Source organism: Pristis pectinata, chromosome 10, assembly GCF_009764475.1.
Source record: "Pristis pectinata isolate sPriPec2 chromosome 10, sPriPec2.1.pri, whole genome shotgun sequence".
NCBI lineage: Eukaryota > Metazoa > Chordata > Chondrichthyes > Rhinopristiformes > Pristidae > Pristis > Pristis pectinata.
The window spans coordinates 54,124,330-54,149,720 of record NC_067414.1 but is presented as its reverse complement, the minus strand read 5'-3'; the positions used below and the strand labels follow the sequence as shown (position 1 = coordinate 54,149,720).

The 25,391-nt window shown below is 40.5% G+C and overlaps 1 protein-coding gene across 1 annotated transcript in view; it reads right to left on the bottom strand.

Moving 5' to 3' along the window:
• Positions 1-25,391, bottom strand: part of LOC127574793 (chloride intracellular channel protein 5-like) — a 120,409-nt gene that overhangs the window by 9,987 nt on the left and 85,031 nt on the right. The window contains exons 2-4 of the mRNA XM_052024142.1: positions 17,893-18,002; positions 14,860-14,985; positions 11,840-11,946 (exon numbers count right to left, since the gene is read on the bottom strand). Coding sequence (XP_051880102.1) covers positions 11,840-11,946; positions 14,860-14,985; positions 17,893-18,002 — 343 coding nt within the window. The remainder of the gene's footprint in view (positions 1-11,839; positions 11,947-14,859; positions 14,986-17,892; positions 18,003-25,391) is intronic.

Below are 25,391 nucleotides of genomic sequence, written 5' to 3'. Positions count from 1 at the left end.
TTGGGACATTATGTTGAAGTTGTACAAGTCATTGGTGAGACTACACTTGGAGTACTGTGTACAGTTTCGGTCACCGTTATAGGAAAGATGTGGTTAAACTGGAAAGAGTGCAGAGAAGATTTACAAGGATGTTGCCAGGACTAGAGGGCCTGAGTTATAGGGAGAGGTTGGCCAGGCTAGGTTTTTATTCCTTGGAACATAGGAGAATGAGGGGTGATCTTACGGAAATGTTTAAAATTATGAGAGGCATAATAAGGTGGATGGTAACAGTATTTTCCCCAGGGTAGGGGAGTCCAAAACTAGGGGGCATGGATTTAGGGTGAAGAGGAAATATTTAAAAGGGATCTGGAGGGGCAACTTTTTTTTTTTACACAGAGGGTGGTGATTATATGGAATGAGCTGCCAGAGGAAGTGGTTGAGGCAGGTACAATAGTATCATTTAAGAGGCAGTTGGATAGGTACACAGAGGGATATAGGCCAAACACAGGAAATTAGGACTAGCTGGGTGGACAAAGTGGTCAGCATGGACTGGTTGGGCCAAACAGCCTGCATCCCTGTTGTATCACTCTGTGACTCCATGACTCTGCATTCACTCCATTCTGAAGTGACATTCAGAGGATTGCCACAAAAAAGAATTGAGTTAGGAACTATTTGTAATTTGGCATTGCAACAAATTGCTTTTCCTGAGACTTACTGTGTTCTACATCTCCAGGAACTGCTGTACATCCCAGTATAAAAGAGACAGACTACCTTGCCAATTTATACTTGGATCCATCTTTGTTTCAATTTCCTTGGAAAATAAAATTTTCATTGATGGAGACATCCGAACTTGTTTCCTCTGACAGTTAAAAATAATCGACAATGAGATTTCAAGTGTTCATGCGACATTAGTTTTCCCAGAGTTCTGCACAGGATGTACAATGTCCCACACTCAAGATAAGGTAGCTTTTGAAAAGACAAATGGAACGGTCTATAATAAGCACTCAGTCCATCAGCTGCTCCCACACCGTACCTCCATTTTTGTGGCTTGCTAAAGTTGAATTTCAACTCCACTGGCAGAAACAGTTATTAATTCTTAATGTGAGCAGGCTGACTTAATGATGCTATCATGTTTATCTCTGGGACTCAACTACTTCCTAAACTATCTGTTCTAAAGCAGTTGTGATCAATAAACAACTTATTGACATGCACACAATAATCAAGACGAAGTTGATAAATTATAGTTGTTCTACACCTGTAACCCAGGCTGGCCTGGAAGTGCTCGATACTGAGACTTAATGAATGTTACATTCCATAAAACTGACATCCTTTGTCTTGATAAGCACACAAACAATTGCAGTTATTAATAATTAATGTCTGGTTGTGAAAAATCTTCCCTGCACCACACAGAAATGTTCCAATATGCCCCAGACAGAAAGACCTCTACATATTTATCATAAAATGACACTATTAATTGTCTTTTTAAAAAAAAGTGAATTCTATTTCATCCCAAACTGGCTGGCAAGTAAAGAGCAAGCAACTTCCAAGTTTTACTGTGGGGGTGGGGGGGGGGGGGGGGGGTATGTAATCAAAGTTCTTGGCAAGCACATCACTCACAGTTATTTCACACCTGGAATTTCCCAAGCTTCTTCCAATCAACAACAAAATTTGACAAATGGGATTGGGGAAGTTGATCGGAAAAACAGTCCAATCCAAAGAAAGGACTATTTATCAGGAGGACGAGGAGGAACAGAAATGTCCCTTCCTCGAGCGCTGACATTTTGGGCTCCTGTTAGTTTGTGAGGTCCTTGTCCCCAGATCACACCTCCTCTCCCTACCCAATATGACAGCCACCAGGGACAGCAGGAATCGAACAACTTTGCCGTTTCTTAGAGCCAAGACGATGCACTGAGACACCCATTGGATACCCTTGGTTTGAATGTGTAATGCAAGTACTTCAAAATCCCTCACATCTGACTGTGGTGGATGATGCCTGCTGATCCATTAGCCACTGAAATTAAAATCAACCCTCTGGTTCAGAGAGATTCTCTATCCTCTTTGATCCATCACAGCATCAAGATCATTTAATATACTTTTTTTAATGACCATGTAGGTTTTCTGGTGCTGCGCCCTGGCTGGGTGAAGTAAGGAAAAATAAATCTTAGACGTACATTTTCTTCCACCAAATTTTCCTCTAATCAAGTATGTCAAGAAAAATCCACAATATTCTTGTTTTATAATTAACTATTTCAGCAATATAAAATGGCAAATACCCCACAAGTGAGGTTATTAATGAACTCTCAGCCAAAACTGAAAGTTGTTTATGGTCATTTTAAAAATCCAAATATTTACTGTATTACTATTATTCTTATATTATCCTTAGAGAATTTATAGCACATATTAACAAAGAATGCATTGAAATATTCTTCCTGCCCTTTTATTCTTTTTCAATTATTTACTTTGTGACTGCAATAGCAAATTTATAGAAAGGTAATTTTTCTTTCAATTGATTTTATACCTATGAAAAATGCTTACCACGGCAGGTTTCAGCCAATTTGATCTGTGACCAATCTGGTAATTCAATACATTCACATGTTCATGGTTCAAGTATTATTAACTAACCAGCTAGTCTCAATCACGCATGGAACTGTGGGGGTAAGGTTTTTATCTCCATATTACCATTTGACTTACAAGGAAGCCACTTCAGCCCAAGTCCATAGAGCTCACAGAGCTATACCACTCCCCACTAATTTTCCTTATAATCTATTCTCCCCACACTCCCCCAATTGTACCATTCACCTCCATACTAGGGACAACTTAGTGGCCAATTAACCAACCAACCAGCAGGTCTCTGGAACATGGGAGGAAACTAGAGTACTGGGGGGAGGGGGAGGGAACACAGACAGGGTGGGTGGCCGCTGGAGACTATGATAATACAAGCCAAAACCCCATTTTTAAAGGGTGATTCTAGATGAACAACAAAAAGGAAAAAATGTATCAGACATTTGTACAACATGTGGCTTTGAGTCTCTAAATTATTTATTCTGCTGCACACACTTGGCCCCTTGTCAAGCAGCTCTTAAAAATTCTGTGAAATTAGATAAGCAGAATGTGCCCCATAGAGAAAAAGGATGCACACAGTAGTTTGGAGATTCAAAACTAATAGCTTCCTACAGGTCAGACACTAAGCTAACAATAAAAATAACCCTGAATCTTGGATGTTAGTGTCACACTCACAGGCTTTTAAACAGCCTACAAATTTCTTCAAGCATACTCGAGGCTTTAAAGCCTTTGCCAGAGTTGCTTAGGAACAGATGTGTGAATCCTGTGCCAATGTACAGTTGTTATTTGAAGTTCCACTGACTTCCTTTCCCGAGGAACTGTTGTTGCAGGTCAATGACAATTAAATTTTAATTGGTTCATGTGTGGTACAGAGAGTTCAAGGCTGTTGCTACACCAAGGACCATGATTATGAACTGACACACTGACTTTTCATCAGCAAAAAGCTGTGAATTATTATGGAATAAAAATCTGAGTAAATGGAAGGATTCAAAAAATTTAAAATTGATGAGTTCATGTATTTCTCGCATCAAATAAAAAAGGCATTGTGTGTAAAGGACTCCCTGTGACTGTACAGAAAATAAAAACATTTAAGGCCTTAACTCTGGTAAAATACCCTAAGATGTTTTACAGGAAGGTTACCAAACAATATTTGGCATTGAGACATGCAAGGAAATATATTTGGGCATATGACAGGTTGGCTTTTGGGAAAATCTAAAACCAGGAAAAAAAATGCTGCAAATAAAATGAGCCACAAGTATTCTGAATTATTATGGACCAGAAGCTATCCAAAAAGACAAGAGATGGGAGGCAACGGTAATTTGAATACAAGGTACTCTAAAATGTTGTTTAAGTAGGAGACGCCCATACAAATGAATTAGGAACAGGGCAAGGCCACTCAGCGCCTCTAGTTTGCTTGGCCATTTAACAAGATCATGGCTGACCTATCTGTGAACCCAACTCTATCATTCAGTCTACTCCCTGGATTATTAAGTACCCATTTACCTCTGCCTTAAAACATATTCAAAATAAAAACTCTGCTTCCATTGCACTTTGACAGAGTTCCAAAAACTGTTTTCCAATGTATTAACATCTTTCTTAAGGAAGGAGGCCAATTGGGTACACAGTATCCAGATGTGATCTCAACCAATGACCCAAATAACTGAGAGCATAACCTCCCTACCTTTGTATTTAATTCTCTCTTAACAACAGGAATAATATGTTGTTAGCTTTCCAAATTAGTGATTATTTCCATCTAGCCTTCTGCAAATCATAGCACCAGGACCCACAGATTCCTCTGCATTCAAAGCCTGGCAATCTCTCACTCAGTCAGGATGAACACTTTTTCTAATTTTTTGCCCAAAATGGGACAATTTCACAATTTCCATATTACACCCTATTTGCCAGATCTTTGCCCTCCCACTTATCCTATGTACATCCCTTTGTTTTTCTTATATTGTCTTTACAACTTGCTTTCCTACCTATCTTTTGTCATCAGCAATTTAGCTCACCATGCAAATGGCTGAGGGGGATTTGGTACAACAAAAAACAGGAGAGTTTTGGAGGACTGCAAATTTTATCGAAGGTATGAGAGAATATGGCAAAAGTTGGAAGAGTCATGTGCAGAGATGGTAATGGAATGAATGGCTTCCAGCAATAAAATGAACTGTAGCAAGGTAGGAGATATACTTTTAAGTGGAAAAAGTGATCTTTTTGATGGCAATGATGTCTGCTCTGAACTTGATCTTAGAAGCAATCGTGACATTGTGATTGTTAAATGGTCTGGTTCAGCCCTAGATTGTTTTCAGAAAGAGAAACAGCTGTTAACAAGTCTACGTTGTGGTCTGAAGACAACGTCTTCAGGTTCCCCAATATGCAGTTGTTGGAAACTTTCGCTCATCAAGCACTCAATGTAGGCAGCAGCAGGGTCAGAAAAGGTTTTGGTGAGAGCTGGCTCCCATCAGTATGCACATGGAAATCAGGGGCAGTGTTTGTGCTAATGTTGTCGAGGGGTAGTAGTTATACAAGAAACAGGAGAAGGTAACCAGAAGTAATAATATGGAATCAGGAGAAGCCTTGAACACGATTCCTTGGCTACTCCTCAGTTGGTAAAAATGTAACCAGGCAAGTGCTATCCCACCCAGCTCTAAGACCATTGACACACTAAAGTTAGAGCACATGGTCAAATGCATCATAGTCTGTAAGGACATTTGGAGGTTGACTTATGATGCGGCAATATTGGATGTCATTATGACTTTGATAAGAGCAGTTTCAATACTGTGGCAGGAATGGAACGCGAGTTAGTAAGATTCAGCCACGGAGCTGCGAGTACGATGGGCATGAACTTGGGAGGCAACAGCATGTTCATGGTTTTGGAGAACAAAGGGAGTTTGGAGATTGAGCAGTACAAAGGGATCTGTGGGTCCCAGTACATGAAACACAATGGGCAGGCGCAGCAAGTAATTAGAAAAGCTAATGAATGTTGACTTTAACTAAACGCCACCTCAACTACTCTTCATCCCACCCTGCCTCCCATTCCATTCTCCCAGTTCCTTCGTCTCCGCTGTAGTTGCTCCCACGATGCAACTTTCCACATGGGTGCCTCGATGTCTTCCTTAAAGTCATACAGCATGGAAACAGGCCATTCAGTCCACTACATCCACATCTGCATCTGCATTCAATGGATCGTCCTTCACAATTGCTGCCAGTTTCAAGATGATTTCCCCACCACACAGGTTCAAAAGAACTACTCCTGATCCCATTTCTTACGTTCACGTGAGCAGGAAGGGAAGTTGAGTTTTTTTTTATTTTATTTATTCTTCCATGTGTTGTGATCAGTGAGGCCAATACCTATCATCCATTCTTAATTTCACTCAAGGTGGTAGTAAGCTGCCTTTTTGAATCACAGTAGTAGTCCTTAAAGATGCTCTCACTGTGGTGTCAGGTACAGGATTTTGTCCCAGTATCAGTGAATGATTGTGCTCCCAATGATGCACAACTTGAAGGGGAATTTTCAGAGCATTTCCCAGAAACATGCTGCCCTTGTTCTCATAGGTGGCACAGGTTTCAGGTTTGGGAGGTGCTGTTGAAACCTTGGCCAACTTTTACAGTGTAAATGTTCAGGGTGGAGCGTTAATGGAGGCAGCTTTGTTCTATATGGCCTTGTACTTTGAAGAAGCGCTGGAGCTATAAACCAAGTACACCCCACTGCACTCCTGATCTGTGCTTCTGAGATAGTGGAAAGGTTTGCAAAGAGTAGGTGAGCATGTAGTATTGTAGTTGGTAGCTGAACCAGTATCCAAAGGCCTACGTCATTGATCCAGAATGCATTCTAATCCCACCATGACAAATGGAAAATTTCAATTTAGGTTAATAAATAAAACTGACACAAAAACAGCCTGTATGAATAATTGTGGCCATAAACTACTGAATTATCTTAAAAACCCATTCCAGGAAACCTGCATTCTTATTTGCTCTGGCCCACGGGAGACTCCAGTGGTTGACAGTTAACTTCTTCTTCAGTTCAGGAGCCACAGAGATGGACAATAAATGCCAGCAATGACATCATCACATTGCAATTAAAAAATGAGATTGTCCTGCAGCCAGTTTTTATTGACTGGTCAAGTTAAGCTTTTGGATTTGGTTAATGAGAATAGGATCAAAGAAACAGATGACAAGTTTTATAAGCAAGGTGAACTTGTGGCGGATGTGATGAAGGAAGGGAAAGAAATGAGAATTACGTAATCATAAGAATTTAATATAGTCTAGACAAGTTATTGATTGAGATGATAGTAAAACTTTAAAAGCATTACTCAAGCTTAATAAAACATTTTTCATTTTAATATAAAGTATAAAGCATGGATAATAAATAAGCTTCTGTCTGTTCACTAGAAGTTGCAACAGAATGGCAGTAATGTTCCGATAAATCCTGAACTCTGCACAACAGGAATATGCCCACCGTCATCTCTGCCTCCTTCATAATATTCATTAAGTACATTATGAACAATGTTCATATGTGTATGTGTGTGATGAGTCTATTCAAAAGCAGGCAAATGTAAATCCACGTGCATGCTTCTGGCTGCCAGAGAGTGTCTGTGGATAATGGTGTAGGAAAAGAAAACAACTTGGCTGTTCCTCACCAGCTGACCTATCAAAGATGCATCTTATCAACAGCATCAGTAGGAGTGACCAACTCACAGTATTGCTGAGACCCAAGTGCACACCAATAACCTGCCCGTGACACTGAGTGGCATTCCTGTCAACCAAAATGGAATAATTTCAGAATGGATTTAGCAAGTAAAATAAAATCAAGCATCTATGGAGGGTCTGCAGTTCATGAGCAACAGCAGGATTGTTTTCGGTAATCAGGAACTACATGACCACTGGCACATTATAGTTGTAGAAGACTGGCTGGCTAACAGGGGAAGAGAGAGCAGTCAAAAATGGGTCTTCCCCTGATTGGCAAGATTGGCAAGATGCAACATCTGACTTAGAAGGTTGAGGCCTCAGCACTGATCCCTAAGAATTTATATGAATGACTTGGATGAATACACCGAAGATAACGTTTGCCAAATTTGCTAATGACACAAAAATAGAAAAGCAAGTTGTGAAGAGGACATGACCTGCAAAGGGACAGAGGTCATTTACCCGAGTGGGAAAAAATCTGGTAAATGGAGAGTGATGTAGAAAAATGCAAGTGTCCATTTTGGCAGAAAAAATTAAAAAGCATAATATTTAAATGGCAAGGGATTGCGGAGCTCTGAGATACAGAGGGACCTGGGTGTCCTAGTGCACAATACAAGAAAGATGAGTATGCAGGGTAAGCAATAATCAAGAAATGTTACTGTTAGAATATTGTTTATTACAATGGGAATTGAATACAAAAGTAGGGAAATAGAGCACTGGTGAAATCACATCCAGAGTAGAGCATACAGTATTGGTTTCCTTATAAAAAGGAAGGATGTCATTGTACTGGAGCAGCTCAGAAGGACTGTGTGACCGATACCTAAATGGCAGGCTGTCTTATGAGGAGAGGCTAGAATTCAGAGAGTAAGAGGAAAATTAATTGAAACATACAAGATCTTGAGGGATCTTGATGGTGTGAATGTGAAGAGATGCTTTCTCCTGTGGGAGAATCTAGAAATTATGGGGTACCATTTGAAAATAAGGGAGGCACCCATTTAGTCATAGAGATGTACAGCATGGAAACAGGCCATTCAGCACAGTACATTAATGCTGACCAATGGGCATCCATCTGCAGTAATCCCATTTCCCAAACCCTTACATGCCTCAGTGATTCAGGAACTTATCTAGAGACTACTTAAATGCTGTCAGCGACCCCACTTCAACTACTCTCTCTGGCAGTGCATTCTAGATACCCAACTCTCTCTGGATGAAAAGGATCCTCTTGTACTGCCACATTCTCAGACTCTTAATTCTATCCCTCTTGGTTATTCCATTTGTTTTTGCACCATCTCAGATTGCACCACTATCCTTGCACCTTGAAGGGTCGGTGGTGAAAAGGGTGAGCAATTTCAAATTCCTGGTTGTCAACATCTTGGAGGATCTATCCTGAGCCCAGCACATAGATGCAACCATGAAGGCGGCACATCAGCATCTCTACTTTAGAACACAGAACAGTAAACCACAGGAAAAAGGTCCTTCAGCCCACAATGCTGTGCCGAACTAATTAAGCTAATGATGCCTAATTCCTTCTATTGGTAGAAGTGGTAGAGGTGGATACAGTTATAACATTTAAAAGATATTTGGACAGGTACCGGAAGACTGGGAGTGGCTAACGTTGAGCCTTATTGTAGCCAGGGAAATACAGGCCAGTGAGCCTAACTTCAGTGGTGGGTAAATTACAGGAGGGGATTCTGAGAGACAAAATTTATTTGCATTTGGAAAGGCAAGGGCCGATTAGGGATGGTCAATATGACTTTGTTCATGGGAATATCATGTCTCACAAATTTGGTTGAATTTTTTTTTTGAGGAGGTGACTAAGAGGATTGATAAGGGCAGGGTGGTGGATGTTTTCTACGTAGACTTTAGCAAGGCCTTAGATGAGGTCCTGCATGGTAGGTTGGTCCAAAAGGTGAGAATACATGGGATCCAGGATGAGACAGCAAACCAGATACAAAACTGGCTGGGTAGTAGGAGGTAGAGAGTGGTAGTGGAGGGTTGTTCTACATGTTGTAGGCCTGTAACCAGTGCTGTGGCACAGGGATTAGTGCTGAGTCCTTTATCATTCATCATCCAAGTGAAAGAGGTTGTCGAAGGTTACAACAGGATCAAGATCAATTGGACGAGTGGGCAAAGGGATGGCTGAAAGAATTTGACTTGGACAAGTGTGAACTGATGCATTTTGGGAAGTTAAGCCAGGTCAGGACATATATAGTGAAGGTCATGGGAAGTACTATTGAACAGGTGTACAAGTACAAAGTTCCCTGAAAGTAACAGCACAGGTAGATGGAGTGGTGAAAGCAGCTTATGGCAAGCTTGCTTTTGTTGGCTGAGGCATTGAGTGTAGAAGTTGGGACATCATTCCACAGTGGTACAAGTCATTGGTTAGGCCGTGTTTGGAGCATTGTGTGCAGTTCTGGTTGCCATGCTGTAGGAAGGATGTGATTAAGCTGGAGAGGGTGCAGAAAATATTCACAGGAATGGTGCCTGGAGGGCTCGAGTTACAATGGCCCTCTTCTCAATGCTGCCATCAGACAGGGGATACAGAAGCTTGAGGACCTTGAGGTTCAACAACAGCTTCTTCCCCACTGCCATCAGGTTCTTGAACTGACCTGAAATACCCCAACACTACCTCAGACTACATTTCTTTTCTTCTCAACTTGCATTAATGTCGTTATGTTTATTTCTGTCGTGTAGTTATGCATAATTTATATTAATTTAAGTCTATAATCAACTAATATTTGTCCTGTACTGTGCCACTGCTTCAAAAAAGCCAATTTTCATGGCATTTGTACCCTGGGTATATATGCCTATGACAATAAACTAAAACTTGAAACTATTCCGTTGTTTTGCGTTCATTGCTGTATTATCACCATGTATACAGTTTCCTCTGTGAGCTTCCAGCGAGCAAGGAATTTCATTGCACCCTGGTGTAATCTTTCTTGTAAAAATTGTGTTTATGTTTTTCTTCTGAATGCTGCTTATACGATGCTATGTGCCTGTGATGTTACTGCAAGTAAGTTTTTCATTGCACCTGTGTATACATGTACTTGTGCATATGACAATAAACTCGACTTTGACTTTGTACATGACAATAAACTAATCTGAATCTCTTCCATCTTATCCTAAATCTAAATGCAAGGCAGGTAAGGCTAACTTTTTCCTCAGAGTTGTAACTCTTTGGAACATTCTTCCTCAAAGCAAGATGAAAGCAGCCTTTGAATATTTAAGGCAGTAGTATACAGATATCTGATGAGAAGGGGATGAAAGGTTATCATGAGTAGATGGGGATAAAAGAGATCAGCCAGGTTTGAAGGAACAATTTATCTACTCCCACTGCCAATCTGTGTGATCCTTTATAATCAGGGGAACAATAATGGACAACAATGTAGAGATCTGTATCAGCAACAGAAATCTCTAAAATTTGCCATCTTGAAGGCAAAACAGGAGTTCAAGCTTACTGAAAAGCAGAAGCAACCTATCGCAGTTGGAGCCACACGATGCCACTACCAATTGATTAGATCAAAGCTCCAGATTGCTGCCACATGCACATGAATAGTGAGTGGCCAATAATTAAAAGGCGGAAAAGGATTCAAGAGCATCTCACTGTAGTCGATGAAAGAATACAAGTATAAATTTAATGACTGAAGATGTTTCAGCCATCTTCAGCCAGGAGTGTCAGAAAAAAAAAATGAAACTGTAGCACATTGGTTAAATTACTAGACTGGTAATCTAATGGTCTAGACTAAATCCAGACAAACAAATTCAAATCCCAGCACAGCAGTTAGGGAATCTAAATTCACTTAATGAATTAAAATGGAGCTTAAAGAATATCAGTAATGCTGACTGTGAAACCAGCAGATCATTGCAAAAACCCATTTGCTTCAGAGAAGGAAATCTGCCACCCATACCAGGACAATACAGCCCATCCCTGGGTAACAAATGGGTTCAGTTTTTAAGCAGATGTCCTTAAGTTGATTTTGTCCATAGATCAGAAAATACGCAAAAAAAAATATCGTATGCCGCTATACAAAAATCACTCGATATGGTCACCATACTGCCACAGTATTGTAGTGAGTGGCATCAAAAAGCACACAAGATAAGAAAGAACAATTTCTTAAAGTGGAGGCAGAGAGGAAAATAGTCCTGCCATTCATGGGAACAAATGTTGGATTTTTTGAATTTAATAATATTATTGGACCTTGCCTCTATATAGAGGGTGTCCATAAGTCAGGCATTCATAACCAGGGGGGTGGTCTGCACACACTGCTATATGATTCACTCCTTATTCCCTCTGAAAGGCCACATTCAGTTGTATCAAGTTGCTACATTAAGTTCTGCAAACTCCCAATCCAACAATGCTAGGAAATACCTTCACCAGAAGGACAGCAACACAAGCTCATCACTACCACCGAGGATAACCAAGCATAGCCAATATATATTGGTTTCCAAGATATGCCCATGAAACATTGACTTGGTTTACCAGCAATGCCCATGATATCAAGCAGCAAAGGGAATTGAATATTACACATTAATAGCCCCAACAACAGAAGTGCTAGGAGCCAGCCCACTAGCTACCGATAATCTCCACTCCATAAGTGGGAACTGCAGATCTCACCTTCATTAGCATTAACCCTTGTGTTTTTAATGTATGCTGAAAACTTTGCAAAGATGTCAATTCCAGCAGTATTCGAATCATGTTGCTTTGCTGCAAGCTTGGGATACCTGAAAATAAAAATTCAAATATATCTTTGATCATTATGTCCCATTGTCAACAAATTTACAGCCAGATCAAAAGCAAAACCACATGCACAGCCATAATGTTCATGGAGACACTTAAATGTTTTTCCTTTGAATTGTTGATTATTGGTCTAATACCAGCAGTGGTAGCAATTTAATTCCACTGAACGCACAATATCCTTACTGCTTCCTCAGGATGTTAACTTATAATTTTATTCCTAAAAGTAAAATAACACTTTAGTATTACTTAAAATTTTTGAATTTGTGTACTTTATAAGTAACTAATGTCAATATAGGAAACCAACTCGTATCGCATTACTACTACTCTTTACCCTCCAACCTCCAGTAATCCTATGAATTAAGTACTACCAGGTGCAGAGCATACTCTACTGTATTAGGATGGTTCAACTACAAACTCTGAGAAAGCGGTATACTGTGCCAATGACTTATATTTAATTTCATAAACCAGCTATCTTTTGCTAAGTCTGGTTTGCCAGTTTTGTGACTGTACATACTGCGTTAGTGCTGTGCTGTCCATTCTTACATACTTGATACAAGATGAACAGTGCCAAATTCCACTGCATAAGACTATAATCAGAAAGAACTTAGGGAGCCATTTCCTTCCATCTAACTTATTAGGTATCAATAGATTTCAAGTTTAAAAAAAAAGTCACCAAAAGTGCTGTATAACTGTTACCATTGCCAAAGGAGTAAAAATTACTCTAGATTAATTTGCCAGTTTTCCCCACCAATATCACTTGGAAATTCTCAGTTATAACAATTACAGATGTTCACAGTTTAACATATTTGGTCAAAGTTGCATTTTAATACTATTGAAACAAGTATTGCATTTCCATCCCATTTAAATCCACTTAGGCTAGGGCAACAGAAGTGAATTGTAATATTGCATTAATGATCTCAATTTTTCCCATTAACACACAAGAAAGCTTGTTTCAGGTAGTGTATTCTTCCTTTTATAGTCTAGCTCCCTTTCACCAAAGAGCATCCCAGAAATCCCAGGCATGCTGTAGCAGTGATTTCTATTGAAGTCCTGGTGACAAATCTCCAGTTACATTGTTCACTAGATGCCATAAATTTGCATTAATTACTGGTGACCATCCCTCAAATTAAAGACAAAGTGCATAAAGGTACAAAATAAGAATAATTTTCCCATATAAAATTGGCAAGATAAATTTTCTCAGTACTCAACAGTGTACACTCGAGTGATGTTCTGATACATGCCGCTGGGTGAGGTTTCGAACCGCAGGCAAACTCTCAGAAAAATCCTTTTACACACTTACATTTCCTTCTCCTGCATATTAGATCTATAATTATGTACAAATACAACCTTTCCAAACTATCAACTAAACATTTTGTACAAGTAAATCCTTTCCAAGCAAATTAATAGGATAATAAATGCTGTCATATGTAAAAAGAAAAACCCAGTTTGAAAATGAAATTCAACTTATGACTTGCTGTGCTTTGTACGTTAACAACTGCCGAAGAGAAAACCTGTACAACAGACTCTTCCTATTGTTACTTCTCTAGTAGTTGCTCAGAATCAAGGAGGAATTGCTTCCATTCCAGTTCTATGGGTTCTGATGCTGATAAGGCCTATAAATGATCTGCAGCCTCTGCAACAAATGGGGCAGGAGGCCCTTAAAGCACAGATGGATCATCTGAGACATTTAGCACTCCATCCACCATTTTCTTTTGGTTTCCTCACAATTCCGAAGCAACTATGGGTATTCAGTACCACTTTAGATTTCCTCCATTTTAAGTACTTGAGAATCAGGGATCATCAAGTCAATCAGGGCATGCCAGTTTCTTGCAAGGAGGTTTTCAAAGCTGCCTTGAGGCATTTTCCTCTCTCTTCCCATAACACTGTATAATGCCTGTTTTAGGAATCTAGTGACAAGCATGCTCTTGATGTGTGCTCACCCACTGGCACAGATAGAGCATGATCAGAGACTTGATGCTAGAGGTATTGGCCAGGGAGAGGTGTTGGTTCATTTAACCCACCAGTGGACATTGAGGATTTTGCTGAGATGTTATTGGCGGTGCCTTGTGGTGAGTTGAGGTGTCATCTGCAGGCAATTTCTAAATGATTAACTGAATTCCCCAATATGTATCCACTTGCACTCACTGCATTTTTCTAGGGAAATAACCCCACTTTTATTGAAAGAAACTGCAATACTTTCTATTACCATCAACTTAAAACCTCCCATCTTCTGAGTAAATTGGTATTGTTCAGTGTATGCTTCCTGAGAAACATTTACTCATCCTCGCCACCAGTTCATCGAGATATTGCCAATAAAATCCACAAAATAAAACTCAGGCTTTTTTGTGGTGCTTATGTTGAGGCACCACTTACCCAAGAAGTAACTTTCAAGATGACTAGGCTATCTTGATAATAAATCTGCTCTGCAATGTGATGGAGTAACTCTCAGAAAAGCAGACTACTGCCTGACTGCAGGAACTGAGGAGTTAACTGCAGGAACTGAGGAGTTAAAAAGTTGCTTCAAAGTCATGTCCAGGTTCTGCTGGCTCAGATGGCTCTTTCCCCAGCATCGTCAGAGATCCGCACTGAGCAGGAATAGTCAAACCCTCAAACTTGATTGAGGAGCTGAAAAGGTACCCTGCTCATCTATGACCAGCAACAAAATTGTAATCCCCCTTCCCCCCACTCCAGCTCTCCCACCCTCCCCCCTCTGTCCTCCACCACCACCATCTACATCATCAGCAACACCCACAAGTTACTGATATTTACTAAAGATATTTACTAACTTTGGACACTTAGTTGCATCAGCAACAGCTATTATTTAATATAGAGAGCTGTACTTGACCATGCTGAGGCACCCTCGTAAAGCTAAAGAGGAATTTGACAATGGAACTTACCTTGGTGGACACAAAGTCTCCTCCAAGAATTCTTCAATTTTGTTGACATCCGTCTTGACCTCTCCATTAAAGGTCAGGAATGGAGGGTGAGTACCAGGAGCTAGGTTATGTAGATCAGCTGGTTTTCTAGAAATTGATAATCAAGAATGCAACTTTAGGATGAAAGAACATCAGATAAGTCACTAACATAATAATCTCAGTTCTCGATCTTTCAGGTATTCTATCAATGTTTTCCAAGTTTGCTGAAATGAACCAGACTTCAAGCCCTTATTAACATATTCAGGGTCAAAATTTCCAGGGTTGAAATGCCTAATACGAGAGGGCATGCATTTAAATTTTTTAAATTAATTTTTTTTTAAAAATTTAAATTTTAAATTTAAGGTGAGAAGGGGTAAAGGGATGTGTGGGGCAAGATTTTCTTGTTACACAGAGAGTGGTGGGTGCCTGGAATGTGCTGCTGGGGGTGACAGTGGAGGCAAATACGATGGAGGCATTTAAGAGGCCCATGGACAGATACATGAAAGTATAGAGAATGAGAGATAGGACCTTGTGTAGGCAGAAGGGATTAGTTTAGTTAGGCGTTTAATTAGTTTGCCATAACATTGTGGGCCGAAGGGCCTGTTCCTGTGCTGTGCTGTTCTATGCGTATAAAAAGTTAAATAAGTCAAAATCCTACAGTGTTTGGTTTTCAGATACATCAGTGAAATGTGAGGGATATTTAGCAAACTTGACACATGAATATGAATTTAAGAACCCTTTTACAATTAATTGCAAGCATCTAAAATAGAATAATAGCTCCATGATACTTCACATTTTCTTTTTTTGTCATGGATCTCCAGCTCAGTTGAACATCTTACCAGAGAGTTTTGCACATTGCTGATGAATGCCTCCCATGACCATCCAATAAAAAAAGATGTTTGTTTTGCAAGAAGAGTAGTTATCAGAGTAGAATCCCTCACTACTGTGCAGCATTCCTGACAATCACAGACTAGAGATGCTATCAATTAAACTGACTTGAGACTTGCTGAGTGATGCTAACACAAACATTCAAATACAGCATTTTGATTGGCCATTATTTTCTTTTGTATGAGGACTTCAGAAGGTGGCATAAGGTTGTTTTAACTGTAATGCTGACTTTCATGACATCAAATCCAACAAAACCTATAAAGGTAAAGTCAAATGGATTTTCACAAGGTAAAACATTTTTTCTTCTGATTATTGAGTTGACAAAAATCTACCACCAACTTGGTCAAAAAAAGAATTCACCTAATCCAAATACTTTGTCAGTGAAAAGTGATATTTACACTATGCAAAATTTTGTGGTGAAAATGAATATCAACAAGGATAAATACTGTTTGTTCTACTCAAGTGATGTTGTAAACTTCTTATCTGGGTGACATATACATGAATGGATCCAATAAATTTTGTGTGTAGTGCCCAGAGAAAAGTATTCCAAGACATTTTAGAGGCATTATAAAATTGAACTCATTTGAATTGCCCCCATTCTATACCATGCTCTGGGCAAATGTATGCAGGTGAGAGAATGATGACAAACAACACAAGATTAAAATATTAAACAGAGCAAGAATGAACAGATTAACTCTTGCTGCTTAAACCTCCAAGCAGTGGCAGTTAGTATTTTCCTTTAATTTTTGCAACATTTGTTTTCTCACAAACAGAAACATAATTAACCAGGATTCCTGCTTTTGACAGAAGACAAAGTAAATGAAGGTCCAGCTGTGAGAAGGAACCAAGATCACAGCAGACACATGGAAAGACATCATACAGAAAAACATCATATAGAAAGACCCATGATCAAGTGCCTGGTTTAAGTGACGCAGTTCAAGGACAAATTTGAAGAAAAATTTCAAAAATTCCAGGATTCAGGGTGATCATCGTAATCAGCAACAGAAGGTGGAAGTACATAGAACAGTACAGCACAGGCCCTTCGGCCCATGATGTTGTGCCAACCTATGTAAACCTTATCCACATCGTAGCAGTTAGCGTAACACTATTAGAGCGCCAGTGACCTGGGTTCAATTCTGGCTGCTGTCTGTAAGGAGTCTGTAACTTCTCCCCGTGTCTGTGGTTTTCCTCCGGGTGCTCTGGTTTCCTCCCACATTCCAAAGACGTACGGGTTAGGAAGTTGTGGGCATGCTATGTTGGTGCCAGAAGCGTGGCGACACTTGTGGGCTGTCCCCAGAATACTCTACGCAAGAGATGCATTTCACTGTGTGTTTTGAGACACGTGTGACTAATAAAGATATCTTATCTATCCCCCTCTTTACTTCACCTCCCATAACCCTCTATTTTTCTTTCATCCATGTGCCTATCTAAGAGTCTCTTAAATGACCCTATCGTATCAGCCCCTACCACCCACCCTCTGGCAGTGTATTCCAGGCACCCACCACCCTGTGTGAGAAAACCTGCCTCCGACATCCCACCTGAACTTTCCTCCACGCACCCTAAACAGGTGACCTCTAGTATTAGCCATTATGGCCCCGAGGAAAAGATGCTGGCTGTCCACTCTATGCCTCTCATATACCTCTATCAAGTCTCCTCTCATCCTCTGTCTCTTCAAGGAGAAAAACCCAAATTTGCTCAGCCTCTCCTCATAAGACATGCTCTCCAATCCAGGCAGTATTCTTGTAAATCTCTCCTCCGCACCCACTCCAAAGCTTCCACATCCTTCCTATAATGTGGCGACCAGAACTGAACACAATATTCCAGATGTGGTCTAACATAACATGGAGGAACATAAATATACTGACAATACAGTGGAGAGTGATTTAAAAAAAAAGAACAATTTAGAGCAAACTATCACAGAATCAGCTAAATGTGATATTCTGGACTGACGAGAGTTCCTAGTGAATGATCTGCCCAAAAAGCTAATTCTTTTTCTCTCTGCACAGATACTGCCTGACCTATGGAGCATTTACAGCAGTTTCTGCTTCATAACATTTCAACTTTTTTTGTTTCTGAAACTAGATGTTTTACGTTATAATTAACATCAGCCAACTTTTAGTCCCTTACCTCTTCAGGTCAACTGTTGTGACATTGAACACAACACCTTTCAGCCACAGAATCATAAAGAGGCGCTGGGAAAAGGGGCAATTACCGATACTCTCTCCATCAATGCCAGCCTGCAGGAGAAAAGAGGAGGACTTCATTATACCAGCTGCAACACCTACAACACAAACATCATTTACCTACATTTATTCTCAGCTTTGTTATTCCCAATATTTAGGCTTGCAGGAACTCTATTCCAAGCCCAAGAAAACTGGGCATTTTCACTTTCTAGACCAGAGGTTTTCAAGCTGTGGTCCGCAGACCCCTGGGAGTCCGCGGCGGGTTGCCAGGTGGTCCGCGAGCAAGCCAAGAAAAAAATGGAAAAGTGACCTGTTACAAAGACGTAGCTTACTTGCTTGCTCCAGTTTTCCTCTATGCAGAAAATCAGCCATATTTATTTTATCTGTTATAGGCGACAATCTTAGAGACTTAGACGGTGTTCCCTTCTGGTAAGGTGCCGCTTAATGTTCGATTTGTGTAGTCAGTAGTGTTCACTACTCATTACTATTCTGTTGTGCACTGTAGTGTTAGCGAAACTGAGTGACGTTGTTAGTGTGCCTTAATAATATTGCTTACTTACCGTGCATTTATGCCACAGTGACGTCACTGTTAAACAAAAAGTGCACAAGCGTGTAAATTTTAGATTAGTTTTGATAATTTTGTTTATCAGTAATAGTAATTAAACTGTCCAGCATGTATTGCTGAGTATGGAGAAATTTCTGAAGAGAAAAGCTGACCAGAAACTGGAAGGTTCTGATGACGAAGGGGATAAGGGGGAAGGAGAGGCTTTGGAAGACTTTTGGTTTTGCAAGGCACTCCCAGGGCGTACAACCGGTGAAGAACTTTTCTGTGTGCTTGACACTTTTTTTTTGTACAATCGGCATTGGCGTGGACACAGTGTATTGGAGTATGCACGGATGGTGCTGCCACAATGACAGGACGGAAGTTGGGTCTAGTCGCACGAGTGAAAAGTAGCTCCACATGTAGCAGCAACCCACTGTATGATTCACCGTAAGGCTTTAACTGCAAAGGATATGGATGAAAATCTTGCAGATGTGTTTTCCACGTGCATTAGAATCATTAACTTTATCAAAGCCAAGCCGCTCAATCATCGTTTATTTGAAAACATATGCCGTGAAATTGAAGCCAAGCATATGCATTTGTTACTACATACAGAAGTCAGATGGCTATCACGAGGCCGCGTTGTGCAGCGTGTATATGAATTGCGAGATGAACTGCTCATTTTTCTAAATGAGCATAACGGATCATTGGCACAGTTCTTGACAGATGAGACGTGAGTTGCCAGATTAGCTTATCTTGCAGATATTTTCAACATTTTGAACAGCTTAAATCTATCATTGCAAGGACCTGGCTCAAATGTTCTGAAAACGCATGACAAAATCAATGCCTTCCAGAAAAAACTCCGTATCTGGAAGGGAAGATGCGAGCAAGGCGTCTATGATACGTTTCTGTTACTGGCTGACTTTCTGACAGTGAACAAGACTAAGACAGAGGCCATTGCAAGCACCGTCTTGAACCATATTCAACAGCTGTCACATTATTTCCATGAGTATATCGGCGACGATGACACGAGCGCGTTTGATTGGATTCGAAATCCGTTTGAACGCATGCTTACTGATTTAACTGGACGTGAACAAGAAGAATTGGCTGAACTGTCATCTGACAGGACTTTGAGCTTGCAGTTCAACTGAATATCACTGTTGTCGTTCTGGACAGCACGTTCCCAGGAGTATCCACTGCTGTCTGGCAAAGCCGCCAATGTTCTGTTACCATTTGCAACCACTTACTTGTGTGAAATAGCATTTTCTGCAGTCACTGCCATGAAAACCAAATACAGATCAAGACTGAATATGGAGGATGACATACGCGTATGTTTGTTGCACATACCACCACGCTTGGACAAACTCTGCAGTACAAAACAGGCACAACCTTCACATTGAACTGAACACTGAAAGACACCGCTGGTAATTATTGGTGATTGAAATAGTCACTATTTCAATAGGGCCTATGTGCAGTAATTTAAGTGTTGTATACATGAATTATCGATTGTTTGATTTTGTGGGCTTGGGGGTCTGCCATCTAACAAGGACCTGTTCTGGGGGGCCACAGCATGAAAAAGGTTGAAAACCACTGTTCTAGACCACAATAAACTCAGGAAAATTCATAGGTAGTATCCAGAAGTTTTCAGAGGACTTATTTCTAAGCCTATTGTTTTCCATTGCTTTGGTACTTTTCTGTAGTCATTTCTGTTCTTGAGTTTTTGTGACAGTATTTTGAAAGAGGCATTATAAACTAAATAGTATTAATACACTTTCATATAGATAATCTCATGACATTATTCAATGGACAGGTGAATTCTTTTTGATCTCCTAGTTAATACGAGTATTAATCTCTCAACTAATTTAAATGAAACAGTTTATCAGGTCATTTCCACGCTGGTTGGTGATACCCTCCTGACTGAAGATACAGGCAACTCCTGTGTGATTGCCATTCAGATTATGGAAATTCACCTTCACGGAATTCACAGATCACTACCTAAGAATCTGAAATACGAAACAGAGCTCCCAAGTTTAAATGCAAACTGTAAACCCGAAGGCCGAAAGCTGATAAATGGAGATGCAGGAACCTGATAACTAGAATTGGTGGTAAGTGGCAACACATGCATAATGCTGGAAGAACTCAGCAGGTCAGGCAGCATCTATGGAAGGAAACAAACAGTTGATGTTTCGGGTCAAGACCCTTTATCAGGTAATAAGTGGAATGAATGATTTGTGAATTCTTTATCTGTCTCTACCTGTCACTTTTTAGCCTTCAGTTTGTTTTTTGTTCCAGATTACAGCATCTGTAGTCACTTGCATATCCAAATGGAGCTGCTGGCCACTTACAAGATTTCCTTTGGAGGTGACAAGGCAATCTCTTAAAAGCCCCTACCCAGTGAACCAGCAGCTGAGATACTATCATTACTGTTGAGAGAACAACATCCCAAAAGAACAAATCCCCACTTACAATATGGGATTTAATGGGAAATAAGATTTTGCGTTACAGAAATTGGATATGGACAGTTTTCTAGGAATGCAACCCCTCCATAAAGGAGGGATCGCCTATAGTCTTAGGTTTTCAACATTAGAACAATGACTGCACATCAAAATATGTTCAACTGGCCACAGCATGTGTTAATGGACAACTGACCAAAATCAAAAGCCTCCTCATACACAATCATACATCATAGAGGGCAGGACAGACTTCCGTTACTGAAGACACGCCAGGGTCACTAATAACTACACAACTGAGTCTCCATGCAAGAGAAACAAAGGACTGCAGATGCTGGAATCTAGATGGAAAACAGGATGATGCTGGAGGAACTCAGCAGGCCAGGCAGCATCCGTGGAGAAAGGCAGGTGATCGATGTTTCAGGTCAGGACCCTTCTTCAGGACTGAAGATAGGAAAAGGGGAAGCCCAATATATAGGCGGGAAAAGCAGAGCAGTGATAGGTAGACAAAAGAGGGGAGGCGGGGTGGGCACAAGGTGGTGATAGGTAGATGCAGGTAAGAGATAGTGATAGGCAGGCGTGGGGGAGGAGGGGAGAGCAGATTCACTGAGGGGGAGGATGGGTCAAAGGCAAGGAGAGAGAAAAAAAAGTGGGGTACAAAATAAAGAGAGATAGGCTAGGAAAGGGAAGAAAAGAAGAGGCATGGGTGGGGAGGGGAATCTCCATGCAAAGCTGCCAATAACTATATCTGTAGACAATGCCATACCTATTGGTCCAGGATGACAGCAAAGTGGCATTGCAGCAAACTAGTCATCAAACAGCCAGATAATCAGACACTTTAGCTACTATGCCACATGAGGGCGGCACACCAGCGACAGTAGGAGTCAGCTGGAATCCAAAACACTGCCAATACCCTTTCGTACATGCTAACATTAGGAATATTGTTGTGGATTAGCATAGAAGGAAAAAAAACTATTTTTCTTTTCATTTTTCAGTGCATTAATAGGAAATCGGTAGCTGGGTACACCACAGGTTATCTGTAACTTCTTCCTCACCTCTTCGTCCTGCCTGGACCAAGGCTTCTAAATGACTGAGTCACCATTTGCACTTTTCAGAAAGCAATGTCCAAATAGGATGCCCCACCCTTTAATTGTCCCTACTCATTTTTAATTAACTTACCTAAAATTCTTCCCACCATAGGGTACCCACTGCAAAACCAAAAAGATAAACAATTCCAGTACTGCTGAAATAAAAATCAAAAATGTGGGACATACCCCAAAGGTCAGGGAGCACTTGTGGAGGGAGCAAAATAATTCACATTTCGGGTCAACCACCTTTTGTCAGAACTGGCAAAAAAATCCAACTTTTCCAGCTCTGATAAAAAGTCATTGACCTCAAATGTTAATAGCATTCCTTTCCACAGTTGCTCTCTGACTTGTTGCTACCTAACCTGCTGAATATCTCCAGCATTTTCTGTCGCCATTGCTGGGCACCTGCTCCATCTGTCTTAATTTGCACCGGGAGCTGCAAACAACAAATTGGCCTTGTAAACAACACATTTCCATTCGTGGGACTGGAAAATTTCTTCTTTATCACTCAGGTGCAAATCAAGTCTGCATTAGAAAATCCAGACCTCACATCTCAAAATGGCAGCACTTGTGTTATTAATTCCAAGCTAGCTGTATTTAGATTGTAAAGGCATTATTCCTATTGGTGAGAAGGAATGGGCTCAAATTCTCAAACAAGTCTTCACGTTGATGTTTATTCTCCTCATGCAATTACAGTGGGATTGAAACTCGACTGATCACAAGTTAGAATGCATGTGTAAAATTCCTTTGTGCACTAGCTCAATTAAGTTGTTAATCTATTTTAAAAGATTCATTTTTAATAAAAATCATAGGTTAAACAGTACACTAAAGTTAAGTGAAACTTCAGCCTCAATGACAATCTTTAGGCTGGACATTTAAACAAAAAGGTTTTCAAACAATTCTAATCCTATTTGCCTACTGCCAGAAATCAAATTTCTCCTAATTTAGTGGGCACATTAGCCAATTATCCAGCCTGCATTTGAATCAATCCCTCCATAATGATTACATTAATCTAATCTATTACGTGCAGGATATTCAAGTACAAAGGGTGGCTTCTTCAACCCACCTTTAGCTTTTGACCAGTTGGAAGACGGGGGTTGAAACTGTTTGCCTTCCAAATCAGATTGGTGTATTTATCTGTAAGAGTTTTTAGTCCCATAAATTTTCATCCACAGGTAAATAAATAATTCCTAATAGCCTAACAGAAGTTATGTCAGAACTTCTGACATAAACCAACACTTTCAAAAGAGACACCTGCAACTGGACAGTAAGATCTATGATTAATTCAAAGAGTTTAACTAATCAAAGCACTGTACTGGTTGTGTAGTAGTTTTTATAAAAGTTAATTGAATACAGGGCAAAGAATTTTCAGAAATCACATTACTTCAAGTCAATCCTACGCATTGAGTACTTCCTTTTGGGTAAGCTGTTAAAAAGGTATAATAATCTTGGGGGAAGAATGCAAACAAATCCTACTGAACTATGTGACTCCAAGTTGCTTGTAATAATAAAATAACCAGTGCGCTTTTGTGTGATTTTACAGGTCCTACACTGACAGGGAATGCTGCAAAATAGAAAACAGCTGTGCCTTTGTTAGAACACCATTCACTGCTTGTCTGAAAACAGCTGACACCTTTGTCCCTGTGGATATAACAGTAGTGAAGGATGCAAATAATAGGAGGCTTGTGTCACATTATAGAAAAGGCCTAATTTATTGATTTGGTAGGAATTCTTTCACAATGGAATAAAATGCAAATAAGAGAAAATTGGAAGAAATAAAATTAATCCTAACACAAATTTATGACATTCTGATCATTCTGGTTGAGAGACACAAAGGCTGAATTTATGCATTCCTCTTTATTTCCTTCATGCCTGCATGAAGTACAGATTCATTATTTTTACTCACAAATATGCACCAACATTCTGAACTTTATGGACCATTGTGATTTGCATGACAATACTGTGACACATTAATTAAAATACACATGTTAAATTCTACATCTAAAATCCTCCTCCATGTACAGGCCTGTCATATCATACATTCCCTAAAGTGGCATGCATCACATCTTTCAAGGCCTTTGCACCAGATAGCATAGCCCCCAAAGTTATCATACTTCCAACTCACATACGTAGATGACCAAGAACTATCTTTGGTTCAGATAACCAGGTAGAGTTTTAATCAAATATATATATATTTTTTTAAATAGGGTTTTTAATATAAGGGTTAGATTTTATAAGGTTCTTTTTTTTTTAAAAGTTGTTTTATAAGTTTTTAAATCGGGAATAGTGGGGGCTGGACTGCGCAGGCGCGTGATGTCGACAGGTAAGGCACGGGCAGTTTAAAAAGCAAACCGCCATATCCAGCGGGCAGCGTCGGAGTGGGCAGTGGAGTGAGAGGGAGCAGAGTGGTCGGGCTTTGACTTAAGGGGCTTAAGCATAAAGGGGCAAGGCAGGTGAGTAGCTGGTAGGTAGGTTTACCCGTTACCTGTTATAAATTTTTAAGTAGGAAAACTAGGGGGAAAAAAGAATTAGTTCAGATGGAGGACATAGTGGTGTGCTGCAGCTGCTTGATGTGTGAGCTAATGGACGTTGCTGTGGTCCATGATGGCCACATCTGCAGTAAGCACTTGAGGAACTTCAGCTCACAATCGATGAACTGGAGTTGCAGCTTCAAACACTGCGGAGCATCAGGGAGGGGGAGAGCTTTGTAGATACTGTACATAAGGAGACAGTCATCTCCCTTACAGTAGGTACTACTGGAGTTCAGGAAGTAGATAGAATGGTGACTGTCAGGGGAGGGAAAAGGAAAAAGAAAACAAACAGGCAGGTAGTGCAGAGGACCCCAGAGGCTGTTCCCCTCAGTAACAAGTTTTCTGCTTTGGAGGCTGTTGAGAGAGAGGACCTGCCGGGGCCTAGCAGCAGTAGCCAGGTCTATGGCACTGGGACTGGTCCTGCTGCTCAGAAGGGAAGGGAGGAGAAGAGGAAGACAGTAGTGATAGGGGACTCGATAGTCAGGGAAACAGATAGGAGGTTCTGTGGAAGTGAGCATGAATCCCGGATGGTATGTTGCCTCCCAGGTGCCAGGGTCCAGGAGGTCTCTGATCGGGTCCACAGGATTCTAGAGCGGGAGGGAGAACAGCCAGAAGTCGTGGTTCATGTTGGTACCAACGACAGGTGGGAAGAGGGATGAGGTCCTGAAAAGTGAGTTTAGGGAGCTAGGCAGAAGGATGAAGAACAGGACCTCCAGGGCAGCGATCTCGGGATTGCTGCCAGTGCCACGCGATAGTGAAGGTAGGAATAGGAAGAGATGGCAAATAAATGCGTGGCTGAGAAGTTGGTGCAGGAGGGAGGGTTTTAGATTTTT